General features: G+C 38.2%; 1 protein-coding gene across 1 annotated transcript in view; it reads left to right on the forward strand.

Moving 5' to 3' along the window:
* Catsperb (cation channel sperm associated auxiliary subunit beta) overlaps positions 1-8034 on the forward strand; it is a 221365-nt gene extending 213331 nt beyond the window's left edge. The window contains exons 24-27 of the mRNA NM_173023.2: positions 4211-4346; positions 6662-6762; positions 7249-7323; positions 7576-8034. Of these exons, the coding sequence (NP_766611.2) occupies positions 4211-4346; positions 6662-6762; positions 7249-7323; positions 7576-7767 (504 nt within the window). The 3' untranslated portion in view covers positions 7768-8034. The remainder of the gene's footprint in view (positions 1-4210; positions 4347-6661; positions 6763-7248; positions 7324-7575) is intronic.
* Positions 8035-25083: the final 17049 nt, after the last annotated feature.

Here is a 25083-nt window from a genome sequence, read left to right on the forward strand (position 1 = left end):
ACCTATGGTCACTTGATCTTCGACAAGGGAGCTAAAACCATCCAGTGGAAGAAAGACAGCATTTTCAACAATTGGTGCTGGCACAACTGGTTGTTATCATGTAGAAGAATGCGAATCGATCCATACTTATCTCCTTGTACTAAGGTCAAATCTAAGTGGATCAAGGAACTTCACATAAAACCAGAGACACAGAAACTTATAGAGGAGAAAGTGGGGAAAAGCCTTGAAGATATGGGCACAGGGGAAAAATTCCTGAACAGATCAGCAATGGCTTGTGCTGTAAGATCGAGAATTGACAAATGGGACCTAATGAAACTCCAAAGTTTCTGCAAGGCAAAAGACACCGTCAATAAGACAAAAAGACCACCAACAGATTGGGAAAGGATCTTTACCTATCCTAAATCAGATAGGGGACTAGTATCCAACATATATAAAGAACTCAAGAAGGTGGACTTCAGAAAATCAAATAACCCCATTAAAAAATGGGGCTCAGAACTGAACAAAGAATTCTCACCTGAGGAATACCGAATGGCAGAGAAGCACCTGAAAAAATGTTCAACATCCTTAATCATCAGGGAAATGCAAATCAAAACAACCCTGAGATTCCACCTCACACCAGTCAGAATGGCTAAGATCAAAAATTCAGGTGACAGCAGATGCTGGCGTGGATGTGGAGAAAGAGGAACACTCCTCCATTGTTGGTGGGAGTGCAGGCTTGTACAACCACTCTGGAAATCAGTCTGGCGGTTCCTCAGAAAATTGGACATAGTACTACCAGAGGATCCAGCAATACCTCTCCTGGGCATATATCCAGAAGATGCCCCAACTGGTAAGAAGGACACATGTTCCACTATGTTCATAGCAGCCTTATTTATAATAGCCAGAAGCTGGAAAGAACCTAGATGTCCCTCAACAGAGGAATGGATACAGAAAATGTGGTACATCTACTCAATGGAGTACTACTCAGCTATTAAAAAGAATGAATTTATGAAATTCCTAGCCAAATGGATGGACCTGGAGGGCATCATCCTGAGTGAGGTAACACATTCACAAAGAAACTCACACAATATGTACTCACTGATAAGTGGATATTAGCCCCAAACCTAGGATTCCCAAGATATAAGATATAATTTGCTAAACACATGAAACTCAAGAAGAATGAAGACTGAAGTGTGGACACTATGCCCCTCCTTAGAATTGGGAACAAAACACCCATGGAAGGAGTTACAGAGACAAAGTTTGGAGCTGAGATGAAAGGATGGACCATGTAGAGACTGCCCTATCCAGGGATCCACCCCATAATCAGCATCCAAACGCTGACACCATTGCATACACTAGCAAGATTTTATTGAAAGGACCCAGATGTAGCTGTCTCTTGTGAGACTATGCCGGGGCCTAGCAAACACAGAAGTGGATGCTCACAGTCAGCTAATGGATGGATCATAGGGCTCCCAATGGAGGAGCTAGAAAAAGTAGCCAAGGAGCTAAAGGGATCTGCAACCCTATAGATGGAACAACATTATGAACTAACCAGTACCCCGGAGCTCTTGACTCTAGCTGCATATATATCAAAAGATGGCCTAGTCGGCCATCACTGGAAAGAGAGGCCCATTGGACTTGCAAACTTTATATGCCCCAGTACAGGGGAACACCAGGGCCAAAAAGGGGGAGTGGGTGGGCAGGGGAGTGGGGGTGGGTGGATATGGGGGACTTTTGGTATAGCATTGGAAATGTAAATGAGCTAAATACCTAATAAAAAATGGAAAAAAAAAAAAAAGAAACTGGAAGGTTCATGTCCTTGACTGCTCTGCAGTTCCTGTGCCCTGTGTACTCCTTGTGGGTCTCACTTTGGCCAGTTATTGGAGCAAAAGTGGTGGTCTCACATGTGAAATTAGGAATGACAACACTCCTGAGAGACCGGCTCTCTCGTGCGATTTAGCTGTGCCACTTCTGGATATACATCTTAAGGACTTAGTCAATATACCACAGAGAGTTATTTTCATCCATGTTTATTGCTGAATTACTTACAATCACTAAGAAATGGAACTATTTTAAATGTCCATGGATAGGCAATATTTGTCCAGGAGTACTTTTCAGCAGTAAACAAAAGAAAATAAAACAAAATGTGAAATTATGATATTTGCAGAAAAATTACCATTTGATGGTACTGCAGATCATTGTGTTAGGGAAATAAGTCAGGCTTAGAAAAGGAGTACTATGTTTTTCCTCATATAAACACTCTACACTTAAATTTATATTGGGGGAGTAGAAAGTAGAAAAGCAACTACACAAGAGGAGGAAAAGATCTTCAATTGTGGTAGACAGATAAGAAAATTTATGTGACATAAAAGCAGAAGGAATTTCAGGGTTGTTTTGATTTGCATTTCCCTGATGATTAAGAATGCTGAACATTTTTTTTAGGTGCTTCTCAGCCATTTGGTATTTCTCAGGTGAGAATTCTTTGTTTAGCTCTGAGCCCCATTTTTTAATGGGGTTATTTGATTTTCTGGAGTCCATCTTCTTGAGTTCTTTATATATATTGGATATTAGTCCCCTATCTGATTCCACCTCACACCAGTCAGAATGGATAAGATCAAAAATTCAGGTGACAGCAGATGCTGGCGAGGATATGGAGAAAGAGGAACACTCCTCCATTGTTGGTGGGATTGCAAGCTTGTACAAGCACTCTGGAAATCAGTCTGGCAGTTCCTCAGAAAATTGGACATAGTACTATCAGAGGATCCAGCAATACCTCTCCTGGGCACATATCCAGAAGATGTTCCAACCGGTAAGAAGGACACATGCTCCACTATGTCCATAGCAGCCTTATTTATAATAGCCAGAAGCTGGAAAGAACCCAGATGCCCCTCAACAGAGGAATGGATACAAAAAATGTGGTACATTTACACAATGGAGTACTACTCAGCTATTAAAAAGAATGAATTTATGAAATTCCTAGGCAAATGGATGGGCCTGGAGGGCATCATCCTGAGTGAGGTAACCCAATCACAAAAGATCTCACATGATATGTACTCACTGATAAGTGGTTATTAGCCCAGAAACTTAGAATACCCAAGATACAAGATACAATTTGCAAAACACATGAAACACAAGAAGAACGAAGACGAAAGTGTGGATACTTTGCCCCTTCTTAGAATTGGGAACAATCACCCTTGGAAGGAGTTACAGAGACAAAGATTGGAGCTGAGACGAAAAGATGGACCATCTAGAGACTGCCATACCTGGGGATCCATCCCATAATCAGCCCCCAAACGCTGACACCATTGCACAAACTAGCAAGATTTTGCTGAAAGGACCCTGATATAGCTGTCTCTTGTGAGACTAGGCCGGGGCCTAGCAAACACAGAAGTGGATGCTCACTGTCATGTATAGGATGGATCACAGGGCCCCCAATGGAGGAGCTAGAGAAAGTACCCAAGGAGCTAAAGGGGTCTGCAACCCTATAGGTAGAACAACAATATGAACTAATCAGTACCCCCCCCCCCCGGAGCTCGTGTCTCTAGCTGCATATGTATGAGAAGATGACCTAGGAGGCCATCAGTGGAAAGAAAGGTCCATTGGTCTTGCAAACTTTATATGCCTCAGTACAGGGGAATGCCAGGGCCAAGAAGTAGGGGGGGGGGAGTCAGGGGAGGGTTTGTGGGACTTTTGGGGTAGCATTGGAAATGTAAATGAAAATACCTAATTAAAAAAATAATTTAAAAAAAAGCAGAAGGAAACTCTGTCTGGGAAGAACACGGGGATTTCAGAGAAGAGGATGCGAAACAAAAACCCAATGTATAATGACAGGGAAGATAATTCCAATATGTGTGTGTGTATGCATGTGTGTATATATAATTCCAATATGTGTGTATATATTTATGTATGTATGTATGTGTGTGTGTGCATATATATATATATATATATATATATATATATATACATAAGTTTATGTTTGTGTAAGAAAACTCCATAATTACACTTATCACTTTGTATAATAACTTCAGTGTTTTTAAAAGTTATGAATCTTATTACTTGGGATTTTCATGGATTTGGTTGTGATAGACCATTTCCATGTCTGAAAGGCAGAGATCCTAAGAAGCATTCTACTTAGAATAGCCAAGATTCTGCAAACATTTCATTCATTTCCTGGCCAGAAATAAGTGTTGAATTTTCCATTCTTATACGCATTCATGTAATTGTATTTTAGGTTCATCGTTTCAAGTTTCCAGTCACACAATACCCAGTTGTTTTGGAAATTTTCAATGAAAGAGACAAAATCTCCGCAGAACCTCCGTATTTAGTTACCATGACTGAAGTGAATATGAGGAAAAACTGGCAACTAAGTATGGATTTCTCTCTCTTATTAGATGTTTCGGTCTCTTATTAGTGGTTTTCAAACACAAGTGGATTGCAAAGCCTGTTCACATGAGAAATATCCAGTAGAATTTGGAAAAGGAGTTGAGTCACTGGCATGTTCATATTCACCATTGTCGTGTCCTTTTAGGTTCTCATCGCATCTGGTACCCTGAATTTAATTGACTAAGGCCATTTTTTTTATACATGAACTCAGGACTAGAGATATTGCTCAGTATTAAAGGAGTATAGTGCTTTTGTAGAGAACTCAAGTCAAGCAACTCACATAATGTCTGGAACTCCACCTGTAGGGTGTCCTATGATTATACCCACATTCAAAAATAATTAAAAATAAATATTTAGCAAATAATTTGCCAGAAATGAATGAATCTGAAAGTCATGTTGTAGTTTAGTAGCAATGATGATTGAGTTTGTGCTGTGTACCAGTTGTGCATGTCTTTATTAGTCACTATCATAGCAGTTATCAAAATGTTCTAAGTGTTTCCAGGCAATCTGTAGAATATGTGTCTAATTACATACATAAAGTTTCGCAAAGATTTTTTTTTTACTTGAATGTGGTAACACACAGTTATAATCCCAGCAATTGGTGGGTAAAGGAAGGAGAGTCAGAAGTCCAAGGTCAGTTTCAGTTCTATAATGAGATAGGAGCAGCCTGGGCTAGGTGAGACATTGTTCCAAAAAGAAGGAAAAAAAAGAGAGAGAGAAAGGGAATTTTGTGGTAAAAGAGCTAAAAATAAACAGGCAAATTTTACAACACAAAAGGAAATTTATTTAAATTCAGTTTTACCCCAAAGATATAATTTTCAGTTGCATATTTATGTGTGAATGTTTTCAGATAATAGACAGATGGATAGACAGACAGATAGACAGACAGTAGATAGATACATGCATATGCATATATATATATATATATACATACATATATACATACATACACATACATACATACATACATATATATATATATATATATATATATATATATATATAGAGAGAGAGAGAGAGAGAGAGAGAGAGAGAGAGAGAGAAGAGACAGGAAGATGGCAGAGAGGTCTGATGAAGTGGGTAGATGAACTGAATCAAAATTTGATTAGTCACCACTGTATCACTAAGTTTGCAGATACTTGGTTCAATGAGTCTTACTCTGACAATGTAATGCTTTCTTGAAGTGAAAACTCCAGTAAAGAAAATAAAGCTTCCATTTTCCAGGTTTGGAGAATTGACTTTTAAATATGTAAGCATTTTAAAAGAAGATTGTTAAACTAGTGAGTTAGCAGTGGTGACAGAATTCCCAAGGGAAATTAGCTAAGAAGACAGTCAGAGCTTGAATTACTTTCTTTAGCTCCTGTCTCCATTACATTACTGTGGTTTACAAAACCTACACCAGCTTACTTATTTAGAAAAAATGAAGTATTAAGCAACAGAGCTATTTACTACTCTTGGAGAACCATTTAGTTATCATATTGTGCAAGTTTACTTCCATCTTAGACAAATCATTTGCCCACCACTATGAAAAATGCAAAGTATATTCATGTCAGGATTGGTATCTTATAATCAGAGACTAGAAAAAAAGAACTCAGTCTTTAGCAGAGATCAGATGAAGCTATCTGCTTATTGAGGAGCATATTGGAGCAATGTAAGCAGTTATGCTAATTCCACCTGAAGAGAACTGAGTATGTAGTTTGGTGGTAGAGTTCTTGTCTATTATGAAAAAGGCACTGGGCTTCAATTCCCCAGTACCAGAATATTTCTACTTTTGATGAATATGGGTGTTTTATCTGTATGTCTGGGTATCACTTGCACACCTGGTACCCTCAGAAGCCAAGATTCAGATCCCCTAGAAATGGTGTTGCAGATGGTTGTGAGTTGCCACATGGGTATTGGGAATCAAAGCTAGGCCTTGTACAAGAACAGCCAGTGCTCTTAACCACTAAACCATATTACCAACCCTATGTACCAGACATGGTTTGAAAATAAAAAATAATTCTCTCTTGGCCCATACATATACTTGGGTTTGTCTTATCTTCTGCAACTCTTTGAGATGTCCATAACCATGCTGTGGTTATATTTTACTGTCTTCTGGGTGTCTCTTTTCTTCTCTTAGCTGTTCTTTAGTTTATATTAAAATATCTTGGGAAAATACAACTCTAAAGATATAACTCAAACAAAACTAAGAGCACGAGTTCCTTAGTCATGTCACATGATAAAATATTTTGTTGTACCTTCATGTAACAGTAAGATATGAAAATATAAGTGTGCTTAAAATGTAGTCCCTGTATTTCAGAACACAATGAGCCAGAAAACGTTAAGAAAATGAAGCATTACTTAGAGCCACTGCTTAAGACTCCAGTGTATAATCCTTTAGGTCTCAACCTAACCATACAGGTAAGTTGACAGCATTATAATTTTTTACCATGTAGAGTTCAAAGTAAAGTATATATGCTAAAGTAAGATTGAAAGATTACAAGCTAATGAATGGTGCAAATAACAGCTTTAAAGTATATAGAACATCTTTATTTACTTCCCTTAGTTTCTTATTTCTAAATGAATCAGAATATTGATTGGAACATTAATTTACTTTTTTTGAAAGAGATATGCCAGATCAATTGGCTAAAGGTAAGCAGAAAAGTTTCCACTATCTAGGGATCTCAGGGATACACAGAGCCCAGATAAGTGTGGAAAACGAGGGAAATGCAGAGACACATTAAAACCACAGAAATTTAGTGGTGATTCAAAGTGTTCATGAAAGCCAAGTAGTTTTATGTTTTAGTTTCATTCTCATAGATGTGTTCTCATAGAAGTGGCTCTCCTGGGTGCTTTTGTTGAAATGAACACACTAGTTGAGGATGACCATCTGTGTTTGTTCCACAGGGCTCTGAACTGTTTCACTTCAAGGTGTCTGTGGTTCCTGGAGTCAGCTTTTGTGAGTTAAGTGAAGAATTTCAGGTATAGTAAATGCATGATGTACAAAATGACATGAGTGGGAAAATGACACAACTCTTGTCAAATCCAACTTGTGGATAAAGATAACAGGGGCAGTATTTGTGTGCTGGATAAGGCTTAGACAGGGTGTGGTAGAGATCAGAGTATAGATGGTAGGGGATGCTAAATGTCCACAGAATTATGGGTGGAATTTTACTGTGTGGTTAGTTGTGGAGATCCAGTGTTTTACATATTCACTTTTGTTTTTACTTTTAGATTTATGTCGACGAAGTCCCATTGCCTTTTCCAGGACATGCACTAATAGCTGTTGCAACATCTGTAGTGCTAGGAGTATTAATTTTTATAGCATTTGTATTCCAACTGCGTAACATCCACCCACTGAAGGCATTGAAGAAATCTATTAGGGGAAATCCTGGACTCACCTCAAGTACAACTGTTAGCTCATAATTTAAGTCTGTATAATTAACCAATGATAACTGATTATCTTTGAATCCTAGTTCCATTAAACATGTTCATATAACATACTTAAATTTCTTAAATGTGCATTTGGTACAATGCTATATTATTATTATACTATTATAATTCTAGTTTCTGACAGTCAGTAGCTTCACATTACATTTTCTTATTTTTAAAATACATAAAAGATTGTTTTAACACTTACATGGCATGGGTGTTTTGGGGGGAGATTGTTTTCCAAAATATAAAGTGATAACCAGTTCTGTGTGGAATGGGTTTTCTGCAATATATAGCTCTCATGCTCTAGAGCCCATTTTCTAGGGCCAGGTTCTAGATGGAATTGAGGTACAGTGAGGGAATCATTATACAATGTAGTAAGGTATGGAGAGGCTCATCAGTGGAAGAGGAAATAGGGCAATATTGTACGTTCTCAAAGCCTTTCCCCCCAAGCTCCTTCTGTTTTGTTGTGGGTCTCTACATCTGCATCTGAAATAACTCCTTGTAGCCTATCAGATCACCAAGCTGTAATTCAACAACAGAATGCCTATAAACTCATGAAAACTGAACAACTCTCTACTCAATGATCTCTCGGTCAAGGAAGAAATACAGAAAGGAATTAAAGACTTTCTAGGGCTGGAGGGATGGTTCAGCAATTAAGAGCACTGACTACTCTGCCAGAGGTCCTGAGTTCAATTCCCAGCAAACACATGATGGCTCACAACCATGTGTAATAGGATCCAATGCACTCTTTGAGTATGTGAAGACAGCTGCAGTGTACTCATATAAATAAAAAAATGAATAAATATTTTAAAAAAGACATTCTAGAACACAATGAAAATGAAGGCACAATATACCAGAACTTACTGGACACAATGAAAGCAGTGCTGAGAGGAAAGTTCATAGCACTAAGTGCATTCATAAAGAATGTGGCGAGGTCTCATAGTAATGATTTAAAATTAAACCTGAAAACTCTAGAGAAAAGAAGCAGTAGTTCACAGGAAATAAGCAAACTCAGAGCTGAAATTAATCAGTTATAAACAAAGGGGACAGTACAAAGAATCTACAAAACCAAAAGCTAGTTCTTTGAGAAAATTAACAAGATAGAAAACTCTTAGCCAAACTAAATAAAAAAACAAAGAGACATTACTCAAATTAACAAAAACAGAAATGAAAATGGAGACAAAAACAGAAACTAAGAATTAAAAAAGAAAAAACATTAGGTCTTCTTTCAAAAGCCTATACTTCACAAATTTGTAAAATCTAAATAAAGTGGATAATTATCTAGAAAGATACCACTTACCAAGGTTAAATCATTATCAGGTAAACTAAGTAGTCTGATAACCCCTAAGGAAATAGAAGCAGTCATTAAAAGTCTCCCAAACAAAAAAATCACTGGGTCAGATGATTTTAGCACAAAATTCTAACAGAATTTCAAAGAAGAGCTAATACCAACACTTCCAAAATATTTCATAAAATATAAACATAAGGAACATTGCCAAACTCATTCCATGAGGCCACAGTTACCCTGATACCTAAACCATACAAAGATTCCACAAAGAGAATTTCAGACCAGCTTCCCTTATGAACATTGATGCAAAAAATATTCAATAAAATACTCTCAAACTGAATCCAAGAACACATCAAAGACATCATCCAATATGATCAATAAAGCTTCATCCCAAGGATGCAGGAGTGTTCCACTATATGAAAACGCATCAACACAATCCACCATATAAACAAACTGAAAAAAAAGTCACAAGATCTTCTCATTAGATACTGAAAAGCCTTTGACAAATTGTATACTACTTCATTGTAAAAGTCTTGGTGAGTTCAGGAATGCAAGTCCCATACCTAAACACAATAAAGGCAATATACAACAAGCAGATAGCCAACATCAAAACAAATGACAAAACTTAAAGCAATTTCAGTAAAATCAGGGACAAGACCAGGCTGGCCACTCTCTCCCTATCTGATCAACATAGTACTTGAAGTCCTAGCTAGAGAAATAAGACAACTAAAGGTCAAAAGAATACATATTGAAATGAAGTCTAAGTATTGCTAGTCACAGATAATATGATAGCACATGTAAGTAAGCCCCACAATTTCCACCAGAGAGCCCCTACAGCTGATAAACACCTTCAGCAAAGTAGCTGGATACAAAATTAACTCAAAGAAATCAATAGCTCTCCTTTACATAAGTGACATATGGTCTGAGAAAGAAGTTAGGGAGATAATACCCTTCACAGTAGCCACAAATAACATAGAATATTTTGCTGTAACTCCAACTAAGCGAGTGAAAGATTTGTATGACAAGAACTTCAAGTCTCTGAAGAAAGAAATTGAAGACATCAGAAGATAGATCTTCCATGCTCATAGATCAGTAGAATTAACATAGTAAAAATGGCTATCTCCCAGTGTGTGCTTGCAGACAGATTAGCATGGGTATTCTCTGAGAGGCTATACCAGCATCTGACAAGACAGATTTAGATAGTTACAGACAACCATTGGATTGAGGTCAGGGCCCCTATGGAAGAGTTAGGGGAAGGATTGAAGGAGCTGAAAAGAATGGCAACTGCATAGGAAGACCAAAACTATCAACTGACCTGGAACTCTGGGAGCTCCCAGAGACTAATCCACCATACAAACCGCATACATAAGCTGGTCTGTGGCCCCAGACACTTATATATCAGAAGACTCCCTTGTGTGGCCTCAGGGGAAGAAGATGTGTCTAATCCTACAAAGCCTTGATGCCCCAAGGAATGGGCATGCAGTGTGTGTGTGTGTGTGTGTGTGTGTGTGTGTGTGTGTGTGTGTGTGTAGGGGTGTGTGTGGGTGAATGAGGGAGTGTGGAGTGGAGGTGGAATACCCACTCAGAGGCAAAGGGAAGAGGGGACAGGGTAAAGAATTCTTGGAGGGAGGATCAGGAAGGCGAACAACATTTGGAATATAAATAAATAAAAGATTAAATTAAAAAAACTGCATAGTATTGGTATAAAAACAGACAGGAAGATGAATCGAATCAAGGACATAGAAATTAACTCACATGCCTATAGACACTTGATTTTTGAGAATGAAGCCAAAACTATACAACAGAAAAGGGAGAAACATCTTCAACAAATGGTGCTGGTCTAACTGGATGTCTTCATGCAGAAGAGTGCAAATACATCCATATTTATCACCCCACAGAAAACTCAAGTCCAAGTGGATCAAATACCTCAATATAAAACAGGATACACTAAAGGCTTGAACTCATTGGTACTGGAGACAACTTCTTGAACACTAATGGCTCAGACATTAAAATCAGCAATTAATAAGTAGGACCTCATGAAACTGAGAAGCTATAAGTCAAAGAATACTGTCAATAGGACAAAACAACAGCCTACAGATTGGGAAAGGATCTTCACCAACCCCACATCCAACATTCTACATTCTAACCTCTTCAAGTCCCTCAATCCATTTTCCAATTTTCCCATAAGACTCCCCCCACACACACACACTCACACACACACACACACACACACACACACACACACACACACACACTCCTTCTAATGTTTGGTTTTGGGTCTCTGCTTTTGTGTCCCTTGGGTGCTGGGTGGAGCCTCTCAGAGGATGTTATGCTAGAATCCTGTCTACAAGCATAACAGAGCATCATTAATAGATTGGTTCTTGCCCATGGGATGGGTCTCAATTTGGGCCAGTCATCGGCCATTCCCTCCATCTTTTCTCCATCTTTGTCCCTGCACATCTTGTAGGTAGGACACATTTTCAGTCGATAGTTTTGTGGGTGGGTTCTTTTCCATATACCTTCACTGAAGTCCTGCCTGAATACAGGAGATGGCTACTTTGGGCTATCTCCCACTGCAAAAGTCTCAACTAGAGTCACTTGCATAGTCTCTCTGGGGCTTCACAGTCCCAGGTCTCTGGCATCTTATACATTAACTGCACAAATGTATCTATATCGTCCTACTTTCCCATCATCAACTCTTTTCCAACAACTTTTATTCCCTCTACAGGTCTTTTTTTCTGGCCAATTTTGTCTGAAAAGGCTTCCTCTTTTGTCATGAGTTAAGGAAACATTATTCAGTCCTTCCCACCTTCATTACCTCAGACTTAATCAGTTTTTCTAATAAAAAAAAAAAAGATTTTAAAAAAGGAAGATTGTCCATAGTAGTGAGATGTAGGTAGAATACCTTTGCTTTTCTTACAGTCTCCTAGCTAAATCTAAAGAATTCCAAAGTTTTCATTCTGTATCATGAGAAACAGAACTCATATTACTATTATACTCATGCTCTTTCACTTTTTTTATTGGATACTTTATGCACATTTCTAATGTTATCCCCTTTCAGTCCTCCCCCCCAGAAACCCCCTATCCTATCCAACCACCCCTTGCTTCTATGAGGGTGCTCACCCATCCACCCACCTAGAATTCCCTTACACTGGGGCATCGAGACTTCACAGGACCAAGGGCCTCTCCTCCCATTGATGCCCAACAAGGACACCCTCTGCTACATATGAGGCTGGCACTATGGGTCCCTCCATGTATACCCTTTGGTTGGTGGTTTAGTCCCTGGGAGCTTGGGGGGGGGGGGGTCTGGTAGTTGGTATTGCTGTTCTTCCTATGGGGTTGCAAATCCCTTCAGCTCCTTGAGTCCTTTCTCTAACTCCTCCATTGGGGTCCCTGTGCTCAGCTCAATGGTTGGCTGCATGCATTTGTATTTGTCAGGCTCTGGCGGAGCCTCAGGAGACAGCTATATCAGTCTCTCGTCAGCAAGCACTTCTTGGCATCCTCAATAGGGTTTGGTGACTGTATATGGGATGGATCTCCAGGTGGGACAGTCTCTAGATGGCCTTTTCTTCAGTCTCTGCTCCACACTTTGTCTCTATATTTACTTCCATGAGTACTTTGTTCCCTCTTCTAAGAAAAATCAAAGTATCTACACTTTGGCCTTCCTTCTTGAGCTTCATGTGGTCTGTGAATTGTATCTTAGGTATTTCAAGCTTTGGGGGTAATATCCACTTATCAGTGAGTGCATACCATGTGTGTTCTTTTGTGATTGGGTCACCTCAGTCATGCTCTTTCCTAAAAGAAATCTTCTGAATCCTATTTAAGCCAATAAATAACAACCATCTGTTTGCTAGGGTGCCTTCAACTTAGATAGGCCACTTACATTTTAAATTTTTTCCAATCTAGACTCAAATGTAAGTGTATTTTCTATTTTGTATAGAATAAAATTCGCATTCCTTGCAAAACATAAGTGTTTTACATAAGTAATATTTTATTCTTGAAAATTGTTACCTCCTTCCAGCCTAGCAAGGCTGGCTGAGACCATCTGCCACTGAGGCAGAGCCACCTGCGGTGCTGCTTCTCATCACTCTCCTTTGATGTTACACTGCCTGCTACCTGCCTGAGGCCTAACCAGTTCTCCAAGATCTTCCAGAGTTAGCTGCAAACTGTGATTTTCATGAGTTCCTACTAAAAGGCTGATCTGACAACTTCAAAGGAACTTTGCATTACTGGGAATGGGCCTCCCCTCTTCTTTATAAAGCGTGGTTGCTGACATTAAAGTTGAGTCTTGATCAGAATACAGTCTTGACTCCATTTCTCTCTTTACCCGGCTAGATTCCCTCTTTTCTTTCAGTTCCAAGAAGCATCCCAGGCTCGAACCCAGACATGAGAGCCACAGGCCAGCCCCAACAGAAAATGATACATATTAAGCTCCTAAACAAACAGTATTGTATTCTAAATACTTTAGAATTTTACAAGTTATTTTAAGTTTTGAAAATCTGAACTAAAAAGATGGAGTAATCACCTTTTTATAATTAGATAATTTATGAATTTTAAAAATAAATATAATAATGATATATAATTCAGCATTGTCACTCTCAAGATACTGGCTTTCACTCATAAAACCTGACTCAATATTTTTTTCTGCATGTTCACTGTTATAGCACCAACATCTCAAACACTATAAATTCAGTGAGTAAATATTGACTATGTATCTCTTATGGCCAGGTAGGTTTAGAAAGGTAACAACGAATTCCCTATTTTCATGGAAATGTAGGAGAGGCATTAAATAAATGTTTTGTAAGTAAATATTTGTATTCATACTTCTCTGTTGTGACAAAATGCCTTAACAAAGCAACACAACTTATAGATGAGTTTATTTTGCCTTCCAGTTCCCAAGGGCTAGAATTCATAATGGCAGGGAAGATAGGGTATTTGTATGCCTGCAGGAACAAGAAGCTGGGTAGCAGGGCAAGATACAAGCCCTCAAAGACTTAAGGCAAACATATCCTCCCACCGGTAAAGTTGCACCTCCTAAAGGTTAACCACCCCCCAAAGAGCACCATTCAAACTGAAGAGAAAGAGTTCAAATTCATAAGCCTACTGGGAACTATTTCTCTCTCAAATAATTGTAATAAAAGCATAATAATAGATAAAAGCATTAAGATAGAACCAACTATTACTTGAAAATATTTTTTTTAACTTTTTTTTCTGAGGGACAGAGTTAAATGGGAACCTGAACAATAGGAAATAACAATGAATCAAGCAAATGGAGAGTCAAGTTGAAAGACCCACAACGTGAGGGCTCCCCCACATTCTGACTCAGGAAAGGGGACACCCCAAAATCACCCACAAGAAATGGTCTTGCTGCAAACTGCAAGAGGATTTTTATTCAAGAGTGCTCTTGGGCCCACAGTCATACACCACACAGGGGTAGAGGACCGTGGCGCCCCAAGTAGCTGGATAAGGGGGTATTTAAAGGAAGAAACCACAACTCAAGGAAGTGGGGAGGGCGTTGTTGGAAAAAAATACCAAAGATACCAGTTAAGAGTCACAAGGAAGTACAAAGTCACAAGTGTCACAAGGAATACCTGGTAATTGTTAACTCTCAAGACAGTTTCTAAGAGCCCCTAACAATAGCACATTTGCATTGCAGGTTCCAGTAATAGTCAGGGTGACTTTCTTTGAATGAACACTCTTTGAACCCAGGAAGCGGGTGGGTGGAGGAATGTCGCTATCTGTTTTATGATTAGCATACCTTGGAGCATTGAGTCGCAAAGGCCACATTCCCAAGCCTGGCCTAAAGGCCTAGAATTTTGTTTTTATGTTTTACCTTTTCATTCCCCACTTCTACTTGTTAGTAGTTCTAATCTTTCAGCCTAAAGGCCTAGAATTTTGTTTTTATGTTTTACTTTTTCATTCCCCACTTCTACTAGTAGTTCTAATCTTTCAAAGTGGGAAAACTGCACATAGAAGAAATCAGCAATCATAAAGATATCAATTTGTACTGTGTAACTAGAAAATAAAGCAGAGTGTTATTATACAGGATTATTGTAAATGTTTCAATTTTTCTATTTTCTTGCCACCTCAAGCCCCTAAAGCCCCAGTGTATGAACACTCTGCATAGGCAGTAAAATGCTGTGGCAGGTCTCTGACCTAAACCCTTCTGTTTGCCTTCTACTGTTCAACTTATATGTAAACATACCAATGAAATCCTATTATACCTTTTAAATGTGTACTCAGTTCCCCAATAAAACATACTTGCCTACCACTTCTCTTCCAACTGTGTTACCCACCTGCTTCGTAGAGCCTGTTTCCTTCTACAAGGTTCTTTGTGTGGCATACCTCTTATCTCAGGAATTTTGAGTGTAAGTTTCATGTTCATAAACTTCTCTGTGATTCAGTCCATGTCACATGACTGATCAAAAAACAAACAACAGCACTCTCATAATTCTAAGCAATCATTTCTTATAGAATGACATGCCTTTAGATATAAGATCAGATATGGGGACTGACAATAAGTCATTTCGTCATAAGGATTGTTTGAGCTGAAGGTAGTTGAGAATTAGTATCGGAAGAGTTCTTATTGTTGAGTGGCAATCAGTACCCCAGAGGCTCAGATACTTGAATATTTGATCCCAGTTGGTGGTGCCATTTGGTAAATTTATGAGGTGTTCCCATGTTGGAGGAAATATGCCACCGGTGGACTGAGGATTAAAAGCCATGCACTGCTTTCTATTTAATTCAAGATGTGAGCTATCAGGTTGCTTCTATAGCCACTATGCACATATCCCCCCACTGAGATGGCAGGAGTCTTAACTGCTCTGGAACTCTAAGATCAAATAAACTCATCCTTCTATAGGTTGCTTTGGTCATAGGTTTTGTTGCTGTGATGACAGCAACAAAAAGTAACCCATACAGTCCTCTACACTCCTCTTATCCATGAAAAAAAGGACAAGAGTTATCCTCTATAATGTTGCTCTCACTACTGCCAGTTTAAAAAAAAATGTCTATAACTTGAGGTGGAGTGTTAACACCAAGATTTTATGAAAATATAACTGAAGTAACTCACACTTATCTTCCCGTATAATGAACATATTGTAGTCATATCTCTACAATTTATCTACCTTAAAGCTCATCCTCTTCTTCATTAAAAAGGTTTATAAGCTCCAGTTCTGTTTTTTATCAACACCTATGTAAATATTACTAAAATATGTATGTCTTTGCTTTTCCTCCTGCTAGTCAATTATTTGCTAATATAATGCAATGGTTCCTTTATACTGCACACTAGAGAATAGAAACAAACTTATCCTACAAGAAGAAAAGGTCTTGGTAGACTACTAAGAATTTTGGAGTTCATTCCACGGATGATGGAAACTAAGGCAAAACAATTAGATTTTTATTTAAAATGAATCATTCTGGCTCTTAGGAGAATTTACTGGAGAAGCACAAAAGGGAAGCAGCAGTTCAATTATGGGTAGAGTACAATATCCAAGTGAAAGACAGCATTGCCATTGAGTAAGGAAAAGACACTTGAGATGAAGAATGAATGGAATCAAGACCTATTAAGGATGTGTATTTCCAAATAGAGTAAATACTAGAGAGAGAAAAATATTACAAGGTCTGACATTGATATGATAAAATACATATTTGATTTTCCCTAGTTAGTGAAACATAATTTTAAAGACCTTAAGTTCATGGGTTAATCCTGTTGTACTGTTTTTAATGCCTGGCTTCTGATATAGCTTCAAAGCAATTAAGAATCATCTTGTTAGTCACAGCAACCTCCTCTCAAATTCCCCTAAATTTAAGGAGATGACTTTTGGAAATCTAAATACAGAGGTGGGGCCAGATTCCATGGATACAAATTTGGAGCATAGGAACTTTCAGTACCACCTAACAACTCCTGATGAAGAAAAGGATTCCTTCAAACTCTTAAAGATTGGGATCCTTCAGCAATAACCAATACTTGTAATTGATCAATGCCTGTGTAATAAACAAATTTACAGTGAAATAAAACATTCCTTCTAGGTTAGGTGTGAAAACATTTTTCCAATAAATAAACTGGGAATGGACAATTTATAAAATATTGACTAATTTATTTATACAAAACTTAAAACTGATAAGACACAAGGCAGATGATTTGTCTCTTGACAAAACCATGCTAACTTGTGTCATAAAAATTGTTGCTTTGGCACTGGAGAGATGTCTCAGCAGTTAAGTGGACTGACTGCTTTTCCTGAGGTCCTAAGTTCAATTCACCACCTGTAATGGGATCCAATATCTTCTCTTCTGATATGTTTGCAGACAGAACTCACATACATTAAAATAAATAAATAAATCTTTAAAAACATTGCTTGAACTTACAATGAACTTATGGAGCTAGTTAACAGATAATGAATGTTTGGTGAGATACTCGTCTTAATTGAAAGACATGTAAACATTTCTGCTGTGATTCCTTTTGTCTTCATGTTTCATGACATCAATTATTGCCTTAAACTGAATGAGAACTTATGGAATGTCATGTAATCAATTATCTTGCTGTCATGATTCTGCCTGATAGTTATAGGAGGTAATTTTTTTAGAGACAGTATATATACTGAAAACAGAAAATAAAGGCTTTCTTTCTGCTTCATCCAAATCAGGTGAGTGTTTTTCTGCATGCTTCAATTTTCCCTTTTCCTTCTTTCATTCTCTTCATTTCTTTTCTTTCTAGTTTACAAAGAGTTAACAAGCTCTAAGTGTATCTTTCTAGAAAGAAAAGAGCCCTAGCAACTAAAACTTCTTTACCTAGTCCCCTGCTGCTAACAACAGGAGCTAATTACCAGAAACAGTGGCTTTTAGCCAGAGTTAAATTTCCAGAGGCCATCAGTTTATGGTCCCTAGAAAAGTAAGAGAGAGTTACAAGGCCAGACAAGTCCTTTGTCCAATGCTATGTCTCAACTCACCAGTATCTGTAAAGACAGGGACAGGCCCCTGGCAGGTGGCTACTAGGCTGCTATACCATAAAGTCTTCATCCAATGTACATGATAGCTTTCCGGTAACTACAAGGATGGAGTCTCCAATTAACCTTCTTCAGCATACTCCAATTAGTTCAGAATTGCACACAAATGGCTGACAGGATGACTTGAAATTTCAGATGAGGGTCCAATGATTCCTCATATAGCCTTCTCCCCTCAAGGAACATCAACAGTCAACAGATCCAAACATAACGCTCTCTCAAAAGTAGTCACAGATGATCTCAGGAAGTCTATGGCTGTTTTGATTAGAGGACTATGTTCTATAACAACCAAGTAGCTTAAAAACAGTTTTGGAGTCTGAAAAGCCTGATACCAAGGTGCTGCTAAATCAATTTCTAATGAAGGCATGCTGCCTCAATCATATTCTTATGTAATCTTCCATGGCAGAAAAGTCAAAACATCAATCACTCTTGACTCTCTTTTAAAGAACACTTATTTCAGCTGTGAGGGCTCCATTCTAAAGACCTATGCATGTCCCAAACACCAACTTCCTATACCATCCATTTTATAGGAATTGAAATTTCACCATACAAAACTGGACATTCTTTCTGATGTAATTTTTACAGGTTTCCTTTGTCAATATTGAAACCTACACTACAAAATTATGTCTATATAGCTCACAGAATCCAGTAGAAGAGACACAACAAATATGGAAACCAGGGCCTACTGAACAGAATGTAATCCTAGAAAAGACTGAGATTTAGCTGAGAATTTACAAGATCTAGCTATCCAACATGAGGTGGAAAGAACAGATATAAGCAAAACTAATTTTGTAGGTATACTAGAAGGGAGTTGAAGCATGTTTCCTTTGAAAGCAGGAAATAAGACCTACTAAGTAAAAAAAAAGTACATCAAAGAGTGAAACAAGTGGAAGTATAATTGCTTGTCATTGAGTCACTGACAAAAGAAACAACGATTTCCAAATGGGCAGTCAGTAATGATGAGTTAGTGCTACCAGACTTCTTGGAGATGTATATGTCAGTTAAGGAATCAACCAAAACTTTCCTACTTCCTTCATTTTCATTAAACTTGTCTTTAATTGAATGCCCAAAGCATTTGATTCATGCATCCATTTTTTTTTTTTTTTTTTTTTTTTTTGGTTATAGCCATGCCTTCGCTGTTTCTTTGTTTTGTTTGCAAATAAAATATATAAAATATAAAATGTCAGTATAAACAATGATGTTTTATTATATATTTAAGTATATAATGTCACTCCTTTACAATCTTGGTCATTTTATGATTAAAATAGCATACATTATATAATCACAGAAGTTAAAAGACCCAGAAATTAAAAGGCAGGTCAACATGTGCTACAATCAATTAAACTTACTTTTGCTAAAATAAATTATATCATAAGAAGCAGACTTTCAGGAGCACCTGAAGGAGCCATCTTGGTTCCTGGACCACGCAGAGACTAGTCGGCTCAGGTGAGAGTATGGACTACAGAAGCTAACAGCTTCTGGAACAGGCAGAAGTCACACAGCTTCTGGGGCAGACCCTTTTTTGGGCTCCAGACATCTGGGCACCTTCCCTGCCAGAGGAGAAGTGTCTGCCACGCCCAGGAGGGCTTAGCCTGAACACCTGGGGGAGCCATCTCTGTTCTGGGATCTCTCAGAGACTAGACTGTGTAGGTGAGAGTACCAACTACAGAAGCTACACAGCGTCTGGAAAAGGCCCTGTTTCGGGCCTTCATCTTCTGCCAGGAGGCAGGTCCAAATGCCAGATATCTGTGCACCTTCCCTGCAAGAGGAGAGCTTGCCTGCAGAGAGTACTCAAACCACTGAAACTCAGGAGAGAGCTAGTCTCCCAGGTCTGCTGATACAGGCTAACAAATCCACAGGAGGAACAAGCTCTAACCAGAGACAACTATAACAACTAACTCCAGAGATTACCAGATGGCTAAAGACAAACATAAGAATCTTACTAACAGAAATCAAGACCACTCACCATCATCAGAACCCAGCACTCCCACCTCAGCCAGTCCTGAATACCCCAACACACCCAAAAAGCTAGACCCAGATTTAAATGCATATCTGATGATGATGGTAGAGAACATCAATAAGGACTGTAATAACTCACTTAAAGAAATACAGGGGAACACTGCTAAAGAGGTACAAGTCCTTAAAAAAAAAGTAGAAGTCCTTAAAGAAAAACAGGAAAACACAACCAAACAGGTAATGGAATTGAACAAAAACATACAAGACCTAAAAAGGGGAGTAGACACAATAAAGAAAACCCAAAGTGAGGCAACCCTGCAGATAGAAACCCTAGGAATGAAATCTGGAAGCATAGATGCAAGCATCATCAACAGAATACAAGAGATGGAAGAGAGAGTCTCAGGTTCAGAAGATTCTATAGAGAAGATGGGCACAGCAATCAAAGAAAATGTAAAACGCAAAAAGATCCTCAGTCAAACCATCCAGGAAATCCAGGAGACAATGAGAAGACCAAACCTACGGATAATAGGAATAGATGAGATGAAGATTTTCAACTTAAAGGGCCAACAAATATCTTCAACAAAATTATAGAAGAACACTTCCCAAACCTAAAGAAAGAGATGCCCACGAACATACAAGAAGCATACAAACTCCAAATAGACTGGACCAGAAAAGAAATTCCTCCTGACACATAATAATCAGAACAACAAATGAACTACATAAAGATTCTAAGCAGTAATGGAAAAAGATCAAGTAACATATAAAGGCAAGCCTATTAGAATTACACCAGACTTTTCACCAGAGACTATGAAAGCCAGAACATCCTAGACAGATGTTATGCAGACAATAAGAGAAACAAATGACAGCCCAGGCTACTATACCCAGCCAAACTTTCAATTACCATAGATGGAGAAACCAAAGTATTTCATAACAAAACCAAATTTACATATCTTTCAACGAATCCAGCCCTTCAAAGGATAACAGGAAAAAAAAAAAAAAAACAATTCAAGGATGGAAACTACACCCTAGAAAAAGCAATAAAGTAATCCTTTAACAAACATAAAACAAGACAGCCTCAAGAACAGAATGCTAACTCTTAACAATAGGAAAGCAACAATTACTTTTCCTTAATATCTCTTAATATCACTGGACTCAATTCCCCAATAAAAAGAAATAGACTAACAGACTGTCTACACAAACAGGACCCAACATTCTGCTGCTTACAGGAAACCCATCTCAAGGAAAAAGACAGACACAACCTCAGAGTGAAAGGCTGGAAAATAATTTTCCAAGCAAATGGACTGAAGAAACAAGCTGGAGTAGCCATTCTAATATCGAATTAAATCGACTTCCAAGCCAAAGTCATACTCATGACTTCATACTCATCAAAGGGGCACTTCATACTCATCAAAGGTAAAATCTTCCAAGAGGAACTCTCAATTCTGAATATCTATGCTCCAAATACAAGGGCAGCCACATTCATTAAAGAAACTTTAATAAATCTCAAAGCACACATTGCATCTCAACAATAATAGTGGGAGACTTCAACACACCACTTTCATCGATGGACAGATTGTGGACACAGAAACTAAACAGGGACACAGTGAAACTAATAGAAGTTATGAAACAAATGGATTTAACAGATATCTACAGAACATTTTGTCCTAAAACAAAAAGGATATACCTTCTTCTCAGCACCTCATGGTACCTTCTCCAAAATTGACCATATAATTGCTCAAAAAACAGGCCTCAACAGATGCAAAAATGTTGAAATTGTCCCACGCATCATATCAATTCACCATGGACTAAGACTGATCTTCAATAACAACATAAATGATAGAAAGCCAACATTCACATGGAAAGTGAACAACACTCTACTCAATGAAACCTTGGTCAAGGAAGGAATAAAGAAATTGAAGACTTTTTAGAGTTTAATGAAAATAAAGCCACAACATACCCAAACTTATAGGACACAATGAAAGCATTTCTAAGAGGAAAACTCATAGCTCTGAGTGCCTCCAAAAAGAAACTAGAGAGAGCACATACTAGCAGCTTGACAACACATCTAAAAGCTCTAGAAAAAAAGGAAGCAAATTCACCCAAGAGGAGTAGACAGCAGGAAATAATCAACCTCAGGGGTGAAATCAACCAAGTGGAAACAAGAAGAACTATTCAAAGAGTCAACCAAACAGAAAGCTGGTTCATTGAGAAAATCAACAAGATAGATAAACCCTTAGCCAGACTCACTAGAGAGCACAGGGACAGCATCCTAATTAACAAAAGCAGAAATGAAAAGGGAGACATAACAACAGATCCTGAAGAAATCCAAAGCACCATCAGATCCTTCTACAAAAGGCTATACTCAACAAAACTGGAGAACCTAGATAAAATGGACAAATTTCTAGACAGATAAAAGGTACCAAACTTAAATCAGGATCAGATTAATGATCTAAACAGTCCTATATCTCCTAAGGAAATAGAAGCAGTCATTAATAGTCTCCCAACCAAGAAAGCCCAGGACCAGATGGGTTTAGTGCAGAGTTCTATCAGACCTTCAAAGAAGATCTAATTCCAGTTCTTCACAAACTATTCCACAAAATAGAAGCAGAAGGTACTCTACCCAATTCGTTCTATGAAGCCACAATTACTCTGATACCTAAACAGAAGAAAGACCCAACAAAGATAGAGAACTTCAGACCAATTTCCCTTATGAATATCGATGCAAAAATCCTCAATAAAATTCTCGCTAACCGAATCCAAGAGCCCATCAAAACAATCATCCATCCTGAGCAAGTAGGTTTCATTCCATGGATGCAGGGATGGTTTAATATACAAAAATCCATCAACGTAATCCACTATATAAACACACTCAAAGACAAAAACCACATGATCATCTCATTAGATGTAGAGAAAAAATTTGACATAATCCAACACCCTTTCAAGACAAAAGTCTTGGAAAGATCAGGAATTCAAGGCCCATACCTAAACATGATAAAAGCAATCTACAGCAAACCAGTAGCCAACATCAAGGTAAATGGTGAGAAGCTGGAAGCAATCCCACTAAAATCAGAGACTAGACAAGGCTGCCCACTTTCTCCCTACCTATTCAACATAGTACTTGAAGTCTTTGCCAGAGCAATTCTACAACAAAAGGAGATCAAGGGGATACAAATTGGAAAGGAAGAAGTCAAAATATCACTTTTTGCAGATAATATGATAGTATATATAAGTGACTCTAAAAATTCCACCAGAGAACTCCTAAGCCTGATAAACAGCTTCAGTGAAGTAGCTGGATATAAAATTAACTCAAACAAGTCAATGGCCTTGCTCTACACAAAGGACAAACAGGCTGAGAAAGAAATTAGGGAAACAACACCCTTCACAATAGTCACAAATATAAAATACCTAGGTGTGACTCTAAATAAGGAAGTCAAAGTCTATATGACAAGAACTTCAAGTTTCTGAAGAAAGAAATTAAAGAAGATCTCCGAAGATGGAAAGATCTCCCATGCTCATGGATTGGCAGGATCAATATAGTAAAAATGGCTATTTTGCCAAAAGCAATCTACAGATTCAATGCAATCCCCATCAAAATGTCAACTCAATTCTTCAACGAATTAGAAAGGGCAATCGGCAGATTCATCTGGAATGACAAAAAAACCTAGGATAGCAAAAACTCTTTTCAAGGATAAAAGAAACTCTGGTGGAATCACCATGCCAAACCTTAAGCTGTATTACAGAGCAAATGTGATAAAAACTGCATGGTACTGGTATAGCGATAGACAAGTAGAGCAATGGAATAGAATTGAAGACCCAGAAATGAACCCACACACCTATGGTCACTTGAGCTTTGACAAGGGAGCTAAAACCATCCAGTGGAAAAAAGACAGAATTTTCAACAAATGGTGTTGGCACAATTGGCGGTTATCATGTTGAAGAATGCGAATTGATCCATTCCTATCTCCTTGTACTAAGGACAAATCTAATTGGATCAAGGAACTCCACATAAAACCAGAGACACTGAAACTTATAGAGGAGAAAGTAGGGAAAAGCCTCGAAGATATGGGCAGAGGGGAAAAATTCCTGAATAGAACAGCAATGGCTTGTGCTGTAAGATGGAGAATCGACAAATGGGACCTCATAAAATTGAAAAGCTTCATAAAGCAAAAGACACCATCAATAAGACAAAAAGGCCACCAACAGATTGGGAAAGGATCTTTACCTATCCTAAATCAGATAGGGGACTAATATCCAATATATATAAAGAACTCAAGAAGGTGGACTTCAGAAAACAAATAACCCCTTTAAAAAATGGGGCTCAGAGCTAAACAAAGAATTCTCACCTGAGGAATACCAAATGGCTGAGAAGCACCTGAAAAAATGTTCAGCATCCTTAATCATCAGGGAAATGCAAATCAAAACAACCCTGAGATTCCACCTCATACCAGTCAGAATGGCTAGGTGACAGCAGATGCTGGCGAGAATGTTGAGAAAGAGGAACACTCCACCATCGTTGGTGGGATTGCAAGCTTGTACAACCACTCTGGAAATCAGTCTGGTGGTTCCTCAGAAAATTGGACATATTACTACCGGAGGATCCCGCAATACCTCTCCTGGGCATATATCCAGAAGATGTTCCAACTTGTAAGGACACATGCTCTACTATGTTCATAGCAGTCTTATTTGTAATAGCCAGAAGCTGGAAAGAACCCAGATGTCCCTCACAGAGGAATGGATACAGAAAATGTGATACATTTACACAATGGAGTACTACTCAGCTATTAAAAAGAATGAATTTATGAAATTCCTAGGCAAATGGATGGACCTGGAGGGCATCATCCTGAGTGAGGTAACCCAATCACAAAAGAACTCACATGATATGTATTCACTGATAAGTGGATATTAGCCCAGAAAATTAGAATACCCAATACACAAGATACAATTTGCAAAACACATCAAACTCAAGAAGAATGAAGACCAAAGTGTGGACACTTTGCCCCTTCTTAGAATTGGGAACAAAACACCCATGGAAGGAGTTACAGAGACAAAGTTTGGAGCTGA

This window comes from Mus musculus, chromosome 12 (genome assembly GCF_000001635.26).
Source record: "Mus musculus strain C57BL/6J chromosome 12, GRCm38.p6 C57BL/6J".
Lineage (NCBI taxonomy): Eukaryota > Metazoa > Chordata > Mammalia > Rodentia > Muridae > Mus > Mus musculus.